The sequence below is a fragment of the Bubalus bubalis genome, chromosome 3, assembly GCF_019923935.1.
Source record: "Bubalus bubalis isolate 160015118507 breed Murrah chromosome 3, NDDB_SH_1, whole genome shotgun sequence".
In the NCBI taxonomy this organism is placed as follows: Eukaryota; Metazoa; Chordata; class Mammalia; order Artiodactyla; family Bovidae; genus Bubalus; species Bubalus bubalis.
Window position 1 is genome coordinate 14,719,836 of NC_059159.1, and position 12,753 is coordinate 14,732,588.

Consider the following 12,753-nt stretch of genomic DNA (forward strand, 5'->3'; position numbering starts at 1 on the left):
CTGGACCACCAAGGAAGTCCTGTCTGCATTTCTGTCTGCTGTACCGAGATAAGATTGGCTCACATATATCCAGACCAGACATCTGGTCAGTCATCCACTACTTTTTTTTTTAATTGAAGTAAACTCCAGGAGATAGTGAAGGACAGGGAAGCCTGGTGTGCTGCAGTCCATGGGTCACAAAGAGTTGGACATGACTGAGTGACTGAACAACAATAATTGAAGTACAGTTGATTTACAGTGTTGTGTTAGTTTTAGGTGTACAGCACAGTGATTCATATATGTGTGTGTGTGTGTACTTCAGATTCTTTTCCATTATAGGTTATTACAAGATATTGAACACAATCCCGACTACTTCTTTGTTTTCCCTAGCATTGCTTATTTCCCCTAAACCCTGAAAAATCTTGGACTGTCATATGAACAAGTCAAGAAAAATTAGAGAAGTTGCTATCCTTGTTTTCTTCTTCTCCTAGAATATAGGAATGTGCTTCCAACCTCTCTCTTGTCACAGTGTCCTTTCTCCCAGTTTTCACCTATATAAGTGGAGGGCAGCATGGGACTCAGTGACCAAACAGCTTCCAGGCTCTTTAAATGAGGTTAAGAGCCCATAGCCTTCAAATGAACCTTGTACTAGTCCTCAACAAACCCACTCTCTCCAAGCTTGACACATGTCAAGCTTCACAAGGTCATATCTACAAATGCCACATAAACACACATGACACCAGCAGCCAAAAATGGTTTCCTTGTTTGTAATTTTTGGCCAATGACTTGGCCATGGTTATACCAAAGGGAATAGGTGGGTGTTGGATATGATTTGAAGGGGAATTCCTGAAGGCAAAGAAAGGGAAGAAAGGGACCTTTGGGTTAACTGAGACGCAACTGGAGGACACCGGGGATGCGAACTCAGTGATAGCCACGCACAGAGCAGAAACGCCCGGTTTGCAGGAATCCCTCCCAGCTGCCTGCCTTCGCTCAGAAGATCACCGACGATCCCACCACGGCGGGGCTCTGGACTCAAGGCACCGCCTGTCTCCTGGCCTTTCCTGATCCAGCCTGACGCAGAGGGTCCCTAGGCGGGGGTCATTGGGACCGCCTGGGGCAGGGAATGCGCCCACGTGGCCGGGTTACTGGCCTCCACTTGCCTCAGACAAGTTCTTTGCCTCGATCACTCAGCTCCCCTAGATGCCGGACGCAGAGGCCTGGTCCTCTTCTCCGGCGGCCGCGGCCAAGGGACCCAAGGCCAGCTGGAGGCCTTTGGCACCGCCTATAACCCCGCCCCTCCAGCGACAACCCCGCCCAGACCAGCCCAATCTCCGCCCCGAGCCAGGGCCCCGCCCAATCCCAGGCCCGCCTCTAGGTCGGCCCCGCCTCCGGCCCCTCCCCGACCGGAAGAAGCGCCGGCGCCCGGCACTTATAGGGCCGGGAATGGGGGTGCCGCCACCGCCTAGTCAGCGCTGCGTCCCCTGAGTCCCGGCCGCCGCGGTTCTGTCGTCGCGACGCCCCCGCCCCGTTCTCTGCCCGCCTGCCCGCACCGCCCCCCTGGAGCCGGCCGGCCGGCCAGGAGCCAGGCCGAGTCCTCGCCATGCTTGTCCGATTGCTGCTGCTGCTGCTGGCATTGCTGTTGCCCGGCCCCGGGGTGAGTGACCGGGAAGCTTGAGGTGGGGGACAGCGCGGCACGGGCTGGGGTCCGAGCCGGGAACGCGGCGGCTTGCGGCGGCGGCGGCCCCAGGCTTCGTGCGTCCGCCGGGGCGGAGGCGACGCTGGGCGGGGAGAGGCGGCCTCCTGACCGGCCGGAGTGGCGGCTACGGCCGGCCCCGCCGAGGCGTCCGCCACCCAGGGGCCTCGCGGGCCGGCGCGGCTGTCACGAGCAGCGCCTCCCGGGCCGCGTGCTCTCCGACGCAACTTTGTGTCGCCCTGGCGGCACCTCAGGGTGTCCAGAAGGCCCGGGGCCCTTGGGAGGCCATCCCACCTGTCGGACCCTTTCCACAGGTGGGAGCCGACTTGGCCTGGCGGTGACCGCGGAGGGAGGGCAGGAAGGGCCCTGTGACCAAGGGGAAGGGAATGTCTTGCGTTTATAATCCTCGCTTGAACTTTCCAAAATGCGATAACTTTGGGAAACAAATGCCACTGAAAGTGGCTAAGCATTCTTTCCCCAAGAGTTTGATTCTGCTTACCTGCCTTGCAGGTTTCTTGGTATTGGAGGCAGCGGGCTTCCTTTGGGGGCAGCAAGACTTCCTTAAGCAGGTTAAGCGGTGGGAATGGGACTCGTTTTTAAAGACCCCATATGGGACAGCGGTGAAGCCGCTCCTTAATTTTAAACGACTGTCTCCTGGTGGGAGAAAACCGCGGGGCTGTCCGAAACGTCTTTTCATCTTTTTTTTCCTTTTTCTCTGTAGAAAAGAGCCTGGTTTACATTTATTTAACGATTTCAGGCCTTCTCTCAGGCTGTGGACTCGGACACCTTGGCTGGGAGGACATTTTGTGGACAAACTCGGCTTTTTTTTCTTCCTCCTTCTGGTTGAAAGAACCTAATTTAGGGTTTGTTTTTTTTTTTTAATGTATTGTTCAGGATGTGGGCATGGCACACTGGAGCAGGTTCTATTTAATGACCTCCACTGTGTACTCTTTAATATGGTGTATCAGGTACTAGGTGTTCAGATGAAGAATGGATGTGTGTGTCCCTGAGTGCCATAGCGTGAACTCTTTGGAGGTTACGCATTTTAGGTAAATACTAGTCTGTGCTCTTGGGGTAGGTATCAAGAATTTGGAAATAGCTGAAGAAGTAGGAGGCCACTTTTTTCCAAATTCAAGTTCTTTTTTTTTTTTTTTTAAAGGAAAATTTGTACACATTCCACAAAAGTCATGTAAGTTTTCCTTCTAGTTGAGGGGAAAAAAATCCACTTTCTCAACAGGAGTCAGGTTTTGAACTTGAACATTTCATCTTGGATTGGTTAATTGGTGCCTTGCATCCGTTCACAAAAAAGAGTGTAAAGAGAATGACCAAAATGTATGACATGGGAACCAGTCATTTCATATCATCATTGTGTATATGGTTTTCTTTGCCACCTCTTTTCGTTTATTGTTCTGTCACTGGACTCGAGTGTTTCAGTTATTGAATAACTTTGGCTAAAGAACCAAAAATAACTGTAGCCTTTAACTGGGACTATAGTTTCAGTTCATGTAAATATTTCGAAGTTGTATTTAGAATCCAAAATTCCCGGAGTTCTTGGTAAAAGAGTTCAGACCCTTATCAAAAGGTTATGTTTGAGTGTAACAGCTCTTTAGGGAAAAGGTCAGAATTGCACTCCCAGAATTACCTACCAGTAAAAATTTCCATCCCCAAACATAGTGGGAATTGTTATTTTTTAAAATCTTTTTTTCCTTTATAACTCTTGGCTGTGCTGGGTCTTCGTTGCTGTGCCTGAGCTTCTGATTTCAGTGGCTTCTCTTGTTGCGGAGCGCTGGCTCAGTAGCCGTGGCACACGGGCTTAGCTGCTCTGTGGCATGTGGGATCTTCCCAGACCAGGATCGAACCCGTGTTCCCTGCATCAGCAGGTGGACTCTTATCCACCACACCAGCAGAGAATCCGGGAATTATTATTTTGAAGTTCTAAATGCAGAGTTTGCAGTTAAACTAGGCTGCAGTGATGTTGCATGCAGAGTGTAGTGGCTGTAAAATCAGACAAACCTGAGTGCTTTCTGGTCCCTTGGTAGCTGTATCCTCAGAGTCTTTGAGACTCTCTTTCCTGATCTGTGAAATGGGGACAGCTGACACACTTACATGTGTGAAGAGACCTGGCACATCACATTAGATAATAATGTAAATTCTTCTTGCCATCCCATCCCCCAGAAGGTGTTTTTTACTCGTAAGTCATCATTTTTAAATGTTATACAATGCCTGGGCAGGGGATATTTTTTTGATGCTGTTTCTTTTTGATTGATGAAGTAACTAGTGCAGCGGAGGCAATATTGTGATTCTCCTTCAGTGTGTGTCTTAGCCAGACATCCACAAGCCAAGACTCTAGGCTACTGGACCTCAAATGCAGTTACGTCAGTGTTTCTAAGCACCCAAGCCTGTCTTGTTAATCCAGAAGGTGCTTTATCCGTTCAGTGAGTTTCCTCCTCCTCCCTGGACCTGGGTCTCGTGCCTGATGTTGGTTTGTGGTGCATCGTTGCCGTCACATCATCACTGCCCTGGCTCTCACTGCGCCACTTTTGGGTATCACCTCTCTCAAGTACCAAAGAGATCTGCGGAATGCGAGGCAGGGCACTTCTTCAGGGTACTTTAGGATATGCGATCTCTTTTATTGAGCTGATGTTTGGGTTTTAGAGGGGACTAAACAAGGTCCTGGAGAAGTGTCCACAAAAACACACTGAGACGTTAAGTTTTACCTAGAAATGGCCTTGCTTCTCATTTATTCTGATACTTATTACCTGCATGAATTATCCTCATAGGAGGTCTCGAGTATATATGCTATGAAGGAGAGTGTTTCCTGAAGCTCACGTTCAAGACTGCTGATCGTGAAATTAGACTGTAGTGCGTAATTCGTCTGTTTTGTTTTTTTAACTTGCATGCCCACATGGCTCTCCACAGTGATACAACTTCTAAATTCACAAGAGAAAATGTGTATGAGAGTGATTCTTGCATAAGTTTGATGGTAAACCATATTCCTGAATATAAAAGCCAGTGAGCCACATAAAGGTTTCCTCCTGTCTGAGCCGAATAGTACCACCTGCATGGGCCTCTTGGGAATTTTTGCCTGCCTTTGATGGCAACTCTGTTTTCCAGGTTGAATACTCATAGGATAACTATTTCAGTTTCATTGGAAACCTCTTTGGTTTGGGGAATCCACAGTAATATTTAGGTTTAATACTGTGTGTGTTTGATCATGATCAAATGTTTTCCCTAAAGAGATGATATAGGGGAGAAAAGCCTAATGTATCATTTTGATGGATTCCGTTTTTATTATGCACGCATAACTCGGGGCCCGTAACCTAGCAATATGATTAGAGTGTGATGCTGGCTTAAAAAACAGGGACAGTGAATCATAGTCTTTGAATAATAAACATGCTGGTTGGCTGTATTTCTCAGGGGCTGGGGATTTTTTTCCCCCCTTATTTTTTCTTTACCTATATTCCATGTTTGGTTTCAGAGTTTGCTGCCTCAGAGCAGCAAGCGTTTAGAGATATTTAAATGAGTGGGTGCACCAGGACACATGTGGACTGGGAAAAGTAGAACTTGAGACCCGCCCTCCCCTCAAACACCAAACAAAGTCCCAAGGTCCTTGCATACATGACTTCTAAAAATTTTCACTTTTACACAGGCTCTGCATCACTTCTGATTATCTTACGATCTTTGTTCAGGTACAAACACACAGCAAGTCGAACAGTATAAAAGAGGGTTCTGTATTTTTGTTCAGTTGTTGTTTTTTTTTCCCCACAAAACGTCTCCTGTGACCTGTTAGGAAATATTCTGAGTGCACCACTGCGTCTGTCGCTTTCAGCAGCACCTTAGTAAGCCACCATCCACGCAGAGAGCATTTGAGCCTTCCGTGTCAGCCTCAGGGTAGGGACGGGGGTCAAAACTGACCAGGGCTAACGTGGTAACAAGCCATGCTTTGCCTAGTGGTCACCCTACTGGGGTCATATGGGTTGTTTCCAGTTATTCCACTATTGTAAGAAAGGTAGATTTCCTTTTCTTCAAATCCTTTGTGTTTGGTGCTTTCTGTATAATAACATGGGAAGATTTGAGAAAACCTCTCAAGTAATCATATTTATGGTAGAAAGAAGAGTTAGAAAATCTAGTCTAAATTTAAAAAATAAACACAATAAACCTATAATTCTATTACCCAAACATTACTTCTGTTAACTTTTTAACATCTTTCAGTTCAGCTCAGCAGTGTCTGACTCTTTGTGACCCCATGGACTGCAGCACGCCAGGCTTCCCCGTCCATCACCAACTCCTGGAGCTTGCTCAAAGTCAGGTCCATCAAGTCAGTGATGCCATCCAACCGTCTCTGTCGTCCCTTTGAGCTGTAACTCACATATCATAAAATTGACTTGTTTAAAGTATACAATTCTGATTTTTAGTGTATTCACAGGATTGTGCAGCCATCACCACAGTCAGTTTTATGTTATTTTCATCATTCCCAGAAGAAACTCCATACCTGTTAACTGTCACTCCCCATATCCCCCAAACCTCCCAGCCCCCAGTAACCACTGATCTCCATTTGTCTCTATAGATTTGCCAATTCTGGACATTCCATATTAATAGAATCATTCCACATGTGGTCTTTCATGTCTGGCTTCTTTCACTTCATGTAACATTTTCAGGGTTCATCCATCTTATGGCCTGTATCAGTGCCTTTTTTCCTTTTTATTGATGAATGATATTCCGTTAGGACTTCCCTAGTGGCTCAGTGGTAAGGTATCCACCTGCAGTGCAGCATATGTGTTTGATCCCTTGGTGGGGAAGATCCTCTGGAGAAGGAAATAGCAACTCACTCCAGCCGGGCTACAGTCCACGGGGTAGAAAAGAGTCAGACAGGACTTGGTGACTAAACAACAATATTTTGTTATGTGGATATACCCCATTTTGTACATCAATTCTTCATTTGATGGACACAGGTTTTTCCCTCTTTTTGGCTATTATGAATAATGCTGCTGTGAATGTTTAGGTACAAATTTTTGAATGGCCGTGTATATTTTATTTTTCTTGGGTATATACTGAAGAGTGGGATTTCTAGGTCATGTTGTAACTTTCTGTCTAACCTTTTGAGGAACTGGCAAACCATTTGCCAAAGCAACTGCACTATTTTAACCTTCCCACCTGCAGTTTAGGAGGGCTTCAGTTTCTCACCAACGCTTAATATCTTTTTTGGTTTTTTTTGGTTTTTAAATTACAGTTGTTCTAGTGGGTGTGAAGTCGTATCTCCTTATGGTTTTGGTTTGCATTTCTCTGATGACTAGTCTATTAATATCTTGATATATGTCCTTCTGGACATTTTTATGTGCTCACTTTGCATAAATTATGCTTTTCTTCCCCAAATTGGAATATACCGTAGGTCTTACTGGGTCAGTAAATTTAATTCTACAACATTATTCTCACTGGCTGCTTCCCTTTATACAGCTCACTGTAATACTTCTCTGAATGGGTATACCGTAATTTGACCACTCAACCATTTAGATATTCAGGCTGCTTTTAATTTTCATTACTATGAACAGTTGTGATAAACCTTACTGCTAAACTCCAGAGCCCATCTTAACTGCTTAATTATTACCTTGGGATAAATTCCTAGACTGGAATTTGCTGGTCATATGTATTCTTTAAGAGCTCCCTCCTCCAGCCCCCGAGCAATAGTAGATGTCTTAAAAAGCACAAACCAACTTTAAATTGGTTTCATGATAGCCATTTTAAAGTAAGCTTTAAAGTGTTTCCTTTTAGCAGGGTGGATTTAAAGTCTGAAAACGGAATGTGTAGGTTTTATTTTGCTTGTATTTCGAAGACCTGAATAACCACAGCAGTTTCTTCATGATGCCCTGTGTACCTACAAACCTATCGAGAAATGTTAATTAATATAGGTCCTTTGGTCTGCCATGGTTTCAGATCAGCTTTCTAGCAGATGTGGCTTCAGAAATACCTCGGCATTATTCTTTGAGTTTGATTTTATGGGTAGCCCGCCCTCTACAGAAAAGATTGTCGCTGTTTGTTTTTTTTCTTTGCTGTGCCACAAGGCTTGCAGGATCTTAGTTCCCTGACCAGGGATTAAACCCTGGCCGCGGCAGTGGAGGCATGCAGTCCTTCACTGGACTGCCAGGGAATTCCCACGATTCTTTTGATAGTTGATTAGGAGGCCATTTAAAATTTCGACTCAAAACTGTTTATAAATCAAAAATTGATGCATTGTTTGTCTCTTTTGGAGGTCAAGTTCTTAAACCATTAGCTTGTCCATACAGCTGTTTTTCCTAGGAAAATTAATGTACCACTTGACAATAGAGTGAAATATTTGTTTTGTTTTTTCCACAAACGTACCTGAACTTTTTCATCCAAGAAAATGTCATGTTTTTCAAAATCATCACCCCTTCAGGGTCAATGTTCATGTCAAACAAATCAGTCTTTTTTTAAACTTTTTTTTTTAGTGTCATTTAATAATTCAACTTTAAAATGAAAAAAGGAGCCCTGAAAAAGCAAGTATTTTTTTTTTTTATTCTTAAGCTGTTTATTCTTACACAACTTAAAACATTTCCCAATTTTTCCCAGTCTCTGCTTGAATATAGCTTTGACATGGCCCACACTGAAGTTTTGATCAAAACTGTTATTACTTAGCTTGATTGCATGATTTATAAAGGGCACTTGGATTTTTGGCTGTTTCTAAAAACTAATGAGAGACTTTCTACCTCTTAGAGGATTCAAAAGTATATTCTTGAAGAAAATTTCCAAAAAGTTCCAGATGTATTGTGAGCAGTGAGCGCATGTATGGATAAATGCATAGCTTCCCATCAGAGTATGTTTGGCTTCCCAGGTGGCTCAGTGGTGAAATAATCCACCTGCAATGCAGAAGACATGGGTTCAATCCCTGGGTTGGGAAGATTCCTGGAGAAGGAACTGGCAAGCCACTCCAGTATTCTTGCCTGGAGAATCCCATGGACAGAGAAGCCTGGTGGGTTACAGTCCATGGGGTCCTAAAATTTAGACACCACTTAGTGACTGAACAGCAACAACAGAAAGAGTATGTTAGACTCCTAGAAAAGATCTTGCTGGTTTAGACCAATAAATCTTTTTAAAACATATTTGTTTAGTTAGTTAGTTATTTGGCTATGCCTTATCTTAGTTGCAGCATGTGGGATCTAGTTTCCTGACCAGGGATTGAACCTAGGCTCCCTACATTGGGAGTGTGGACCCTTAGCCACTGGACCACCAGGGAAGTCCCACTAAGTCTTAATATTTTCCCCACCCTGCCCCCACCTAAGGAATGGGATGCATGACCATCAGTGACAGTGGTGGGAGCAGGTTAGAACCTTCGAGGGTGGTATTTTGGGGCAGGTACTACCCTCACCCAGGCATCACCACTGCCCTCCCAAGGTGAACAGTCACTGCCTTGCTGTGTTCCCATGGCAGATAGACGAGGAAGCTGAGGCCAGACAGAGCCAGTGACCTGTCCATGGTCATGGGCCAGTGAGGGAACCGAACCTTGAATCCGATCTGCCTGCTTCCCTTTGAAGAGCAGCCCCTGCAGTGCTTACGTTCTGGTACGTTTGTTAGAACAAACCCGAGGACTGACCGAGCCATGTTGCGGTGAGAGATGGGATCCAGAGAAGGAGCTGAAAGAGACTTTGCTGTAGGCTTGGGGAGATGCTCCAATGGTCTCCATCCTCCCAGGAGAGTCACAGCCTCTCAACCTTCGTTTCAACGTGAGAAAGATGCAGCTTTGGGTGAAAACGCTGCCTTCTGAGCATCTCCATCGGGAGCATTGACTGCATCCATCGATCATGGGGACAGTGCAGGTGAAGAGGCTCTTACACCAAACCTGCCATTTAAGCTCGATTCTTTGCTTGAGGTCTAATAATATCCAAGCAGGTGCATGTTTTTCTGTAAGGTCTTGCCCCAAAATGTTTCTGAAATAGCAAAACCGAAAGTTCACGTCTTAAAAGCCTTTAACCAGAGTTGCTCCTCCCTGCTGTAGTCAGAGCTTTGGGCAAGGGGTCCCGAAAAGACAGAACTCTCTAATGGTCAGGCTGGGTCTGGGGTGCGGGTTGACTTTGCAGAGGGCCCCACCTCCCACCAGGTTCTGGCACCAGGATGTGGGTGTGTGATGACACGAGAGGGAGTAGGCATGGCCCTTGGGCCACCGTGAAGGGAGCTTGGTTAGCTCAGGTGGGTCTCAGGAGAGGGTGGTGACAGAGAGAGGAGGGGGCAGGAAGGTCCCCCTTCGTGGGGTGGCACACTTCTGCTGCCGGTTTGTCCTTGAGGGCAGGAACTGTGTCTTGCTCATCTTTGCGTCCTCCCTGGCGTTTAGCACAGTGAGTCGCCCATACCCTCTGTAGCAGGCACTCAGCGAATATTGATTAGATTTCTCTTGGAGGCTCTTGAAGACCAATAAGACAAGGAGCTCTTTTATCACTGGGTGAATGGGCTATGGATTTGGAGCAGGGAATAAGGAAAATGTTGCTCTAGCTGTAATTTACATTCTTTAATGGGATCTTATCAACAGTGTTTCCTTCCACACAATGAGAGGGGTTCCAAGATACTTGCTTGGGTGGACATGACCCCCAGTGTGTAGTGCTGTCTTGATCGGCCCCTCATATCAGTCATGAGATTAATTTTCCCACTGCCAACCCCCAGGAGATAAATGGCCTGTGATTATTCCAAGTCAGTTTCATTTTTCACTCAGCATGATGTTTCACTATTAAAAAAATGAACCTTGATCCAGGGTAGTCCTCTTATGTATGAAACATGATTTCCCTAGTTAGTAGACTAATTTATAATTATAATTCAAAACCACCCCTTCCTCGAAGAGATTATCTTTCCTTCTGTATTTCAGAGTGGGGGGAATCATTGTCCTGGCTACAGGAGAGTTTGTCATGGAAACCAGATTTTTTTTTTTTTTCATACATTTTCTGAACAAACAGTGCCATCAGAAGCCTTGAACCTGACATTGTCGTTGATCTCCAGTTGGGTCAGGGGAGTTCGTTGACCAAAACTAACTCGGATCTCCCTCTTAAAGCAAATGACCCGTGATTCCTGAGAAGCCTCTAGGAGTGAGAGAAACACCTGTTTCAGCTGCAGTGGGAATGTGTTAACTTGAGTCTGTGCTTCCCCACCCCGGCTGACTGAGTCACCAGGGACCTTTTAAAAAAACCTTACACCAAGGCCCCACTTCAGATGAATGAAATCAGAATTTCTAAGAGAGGAGGTTGGCATGCTTTCTTTAAAAAAATTTTTTTTAATAAACTCCAGGTGACTCTAATGTGCAGCCAGGTTGAGGCCATCAGGGAAGCCCTGCTCCTTAATCCTGGACTCAGCCAGAGTGTCCACCTGTGCCCTGCGATGTCACAGAACCCTGGAGCAGACCAGTGCCGCCGGCTTTCGGCGTGTGTTATATGGAAGTTAGGATTGACACATCCTGCTGGTTAGTGGCGGAACTAGAAATAGATGGACTTACCTGGCCGTCCAGTGGTTAAGACTCTGCACTTCCAATTCAGGGAATGCGGCTTCGATCCCTGGTTCCGTGACTTAAGATCCCACATGCAGTGCAGCCAAAAAAAAAAAAGTAGAAATAGAGAACCTAGCATTATATGTTTTCTTTATATATATATATAAATAAAATTTATGTATTTATTTATTTTTGGCTGTGCTGGGTCTTGTTGCTGTGCAGGCTTTTCTCTGCATGTGGCTAGTGGGGCTACTTGCTGGTTGCGGTGCGTGGGCTTTTCATTGTGATGGTTTCTTTTGTTGCAGAGTGCAGGCTCTAGAGCACAGGCTCAATAGTTGTGACACACAGGTTTAGTTGCTCCTTGACATGTGGAATCTTCCTGAACCAGGGATCGAACCCTTGTCTCCTGCACTGGCAGGCGAATTCTTTACCACTAAGCCACCTGGGAAACATATTATGTGTTTTCTAGTACACTATATCCACCTTTTAAAGCGCAAGTAATTCCAGACAGACGGATATTTGTTGTTGTTGTTTGAGTACTAACTACTGAATTTGCTTTTTAAAAAATCAGCTTTAACCGATAACTGGCCTTACGTTCAAATACATCTCATTATTGAATTATAAGATGTTTAGAATTGCAGTTCCACTTAAGCTGATGTATTATTTTTGCTGCCTTCATACATTAAGAGGCCTGAAGGAATCCAAACAACACCGTTTTCCAGGTTCCTTCACATCCCCCAGTGGGTAATAAAATCTTTCTTCAAGTTTGTAGCCAGAGTGAAGTAGCCAAGGCAAGTGGGTATGGGAGAAATTTGTGGAAGGAGTGAGTTGAACTGTTAAAGTACAAGAATGAAGCATACAAAGCCAAAAGGGACTTTCTTAGCAGGGTGAGAATGTGTCCGTTGGAAATGAGTTGCCAGAGGGCCCAGTTCGTGATGTTCTCCTTCCCCTTTCTGTGGTCTGGAGTACTGTGGGCATCTGGGTGATTATCATAGCCTGAAGGTGTTTTTTGCAGCAGGTGCACCTTTGAAAGGCCGCACCGCAGAAGGCCCCGCAGGAGATGGCCAGTCCCTGTCTTAGCCACTGCCCCTCAGTTGTTACCCAGAGAATGCTAAGAGCTGATTTAGGAACAAGAGGAAACTAACTTCTGAAACTCACTAGACTGGTCCAGACCAAATCTAAACTCTGCCGGAATCATGTTGACAGAAGTCAGTAGAAGTGGGAGGTCATTCTGTGAAGTTGGCCTCTTTTTTTTTTTTTTTTTTTGGCTGCCCTGTGTAGCTTGAGGGATCTTAGTTCCCTGACCAGGGTTTGAACCTGGGTCCCCTTCAGTGGAAACACAGAGTCCTAACCACTGGACCACCAGGGAAGTCCCTGAAGACAGCCTCTGAAGGGGGCTCGGCATCTAACCTAACACTTGGGTGAGCTCCGGGCTGAGAGCTGGGTTTCCCGACCGAACTTAATCCTAGGGAAGTCCCGAGTGAGTCTGTGCTCATTAAGCAGATAGACCAGTGTAGTTGGTCATTTTAGCTGTTTTGAAATGTCATTTATAGGCACAGTCTTCTGTTTTCATGCATCGGGTTTTTTTGGTTTGTTTTTGACT

The 12,753-nt window shown here is 45.5% G+C and overlaps 1 protein-coding gene and 1 non-coding gene across 3 annotated transcripts in view; one reads left to right on the forward strand and one right to left on the reverse strand.

The window, feature by feature from the left end:
* Positions 1–1,388: 1,388 nt before the first annotated feature.
* ERN1 (endoplasmic reticulum to nucleus signaling 1) overlaps positions 1,389–12,753 on the forward strand; it is an 83,005-nt gene continuing 71,640 nt past the window's right edge. For both annotated transcript variants that reach the window (XM_025279831.3, XM_025279832.3), the window contains exon 1: positions 1,389–1,633. In XM_025279831.3, the coding sequence (XP_025135616.1) occupies positions 1,580–1,633 (54 nt within the window). In that variant the 5' untranslated portion in view covers positions 1,389–1,579. The remainder of the gene's footprint in view (positions 1,634–12,753) is intronic.
* On the reverse strand, positions 12,447–12,519 carry TRNAG-UCC. Its single transcript has one exon. It is a non-coding gene; the product is annotated as a tRNA-Gly (tRNA).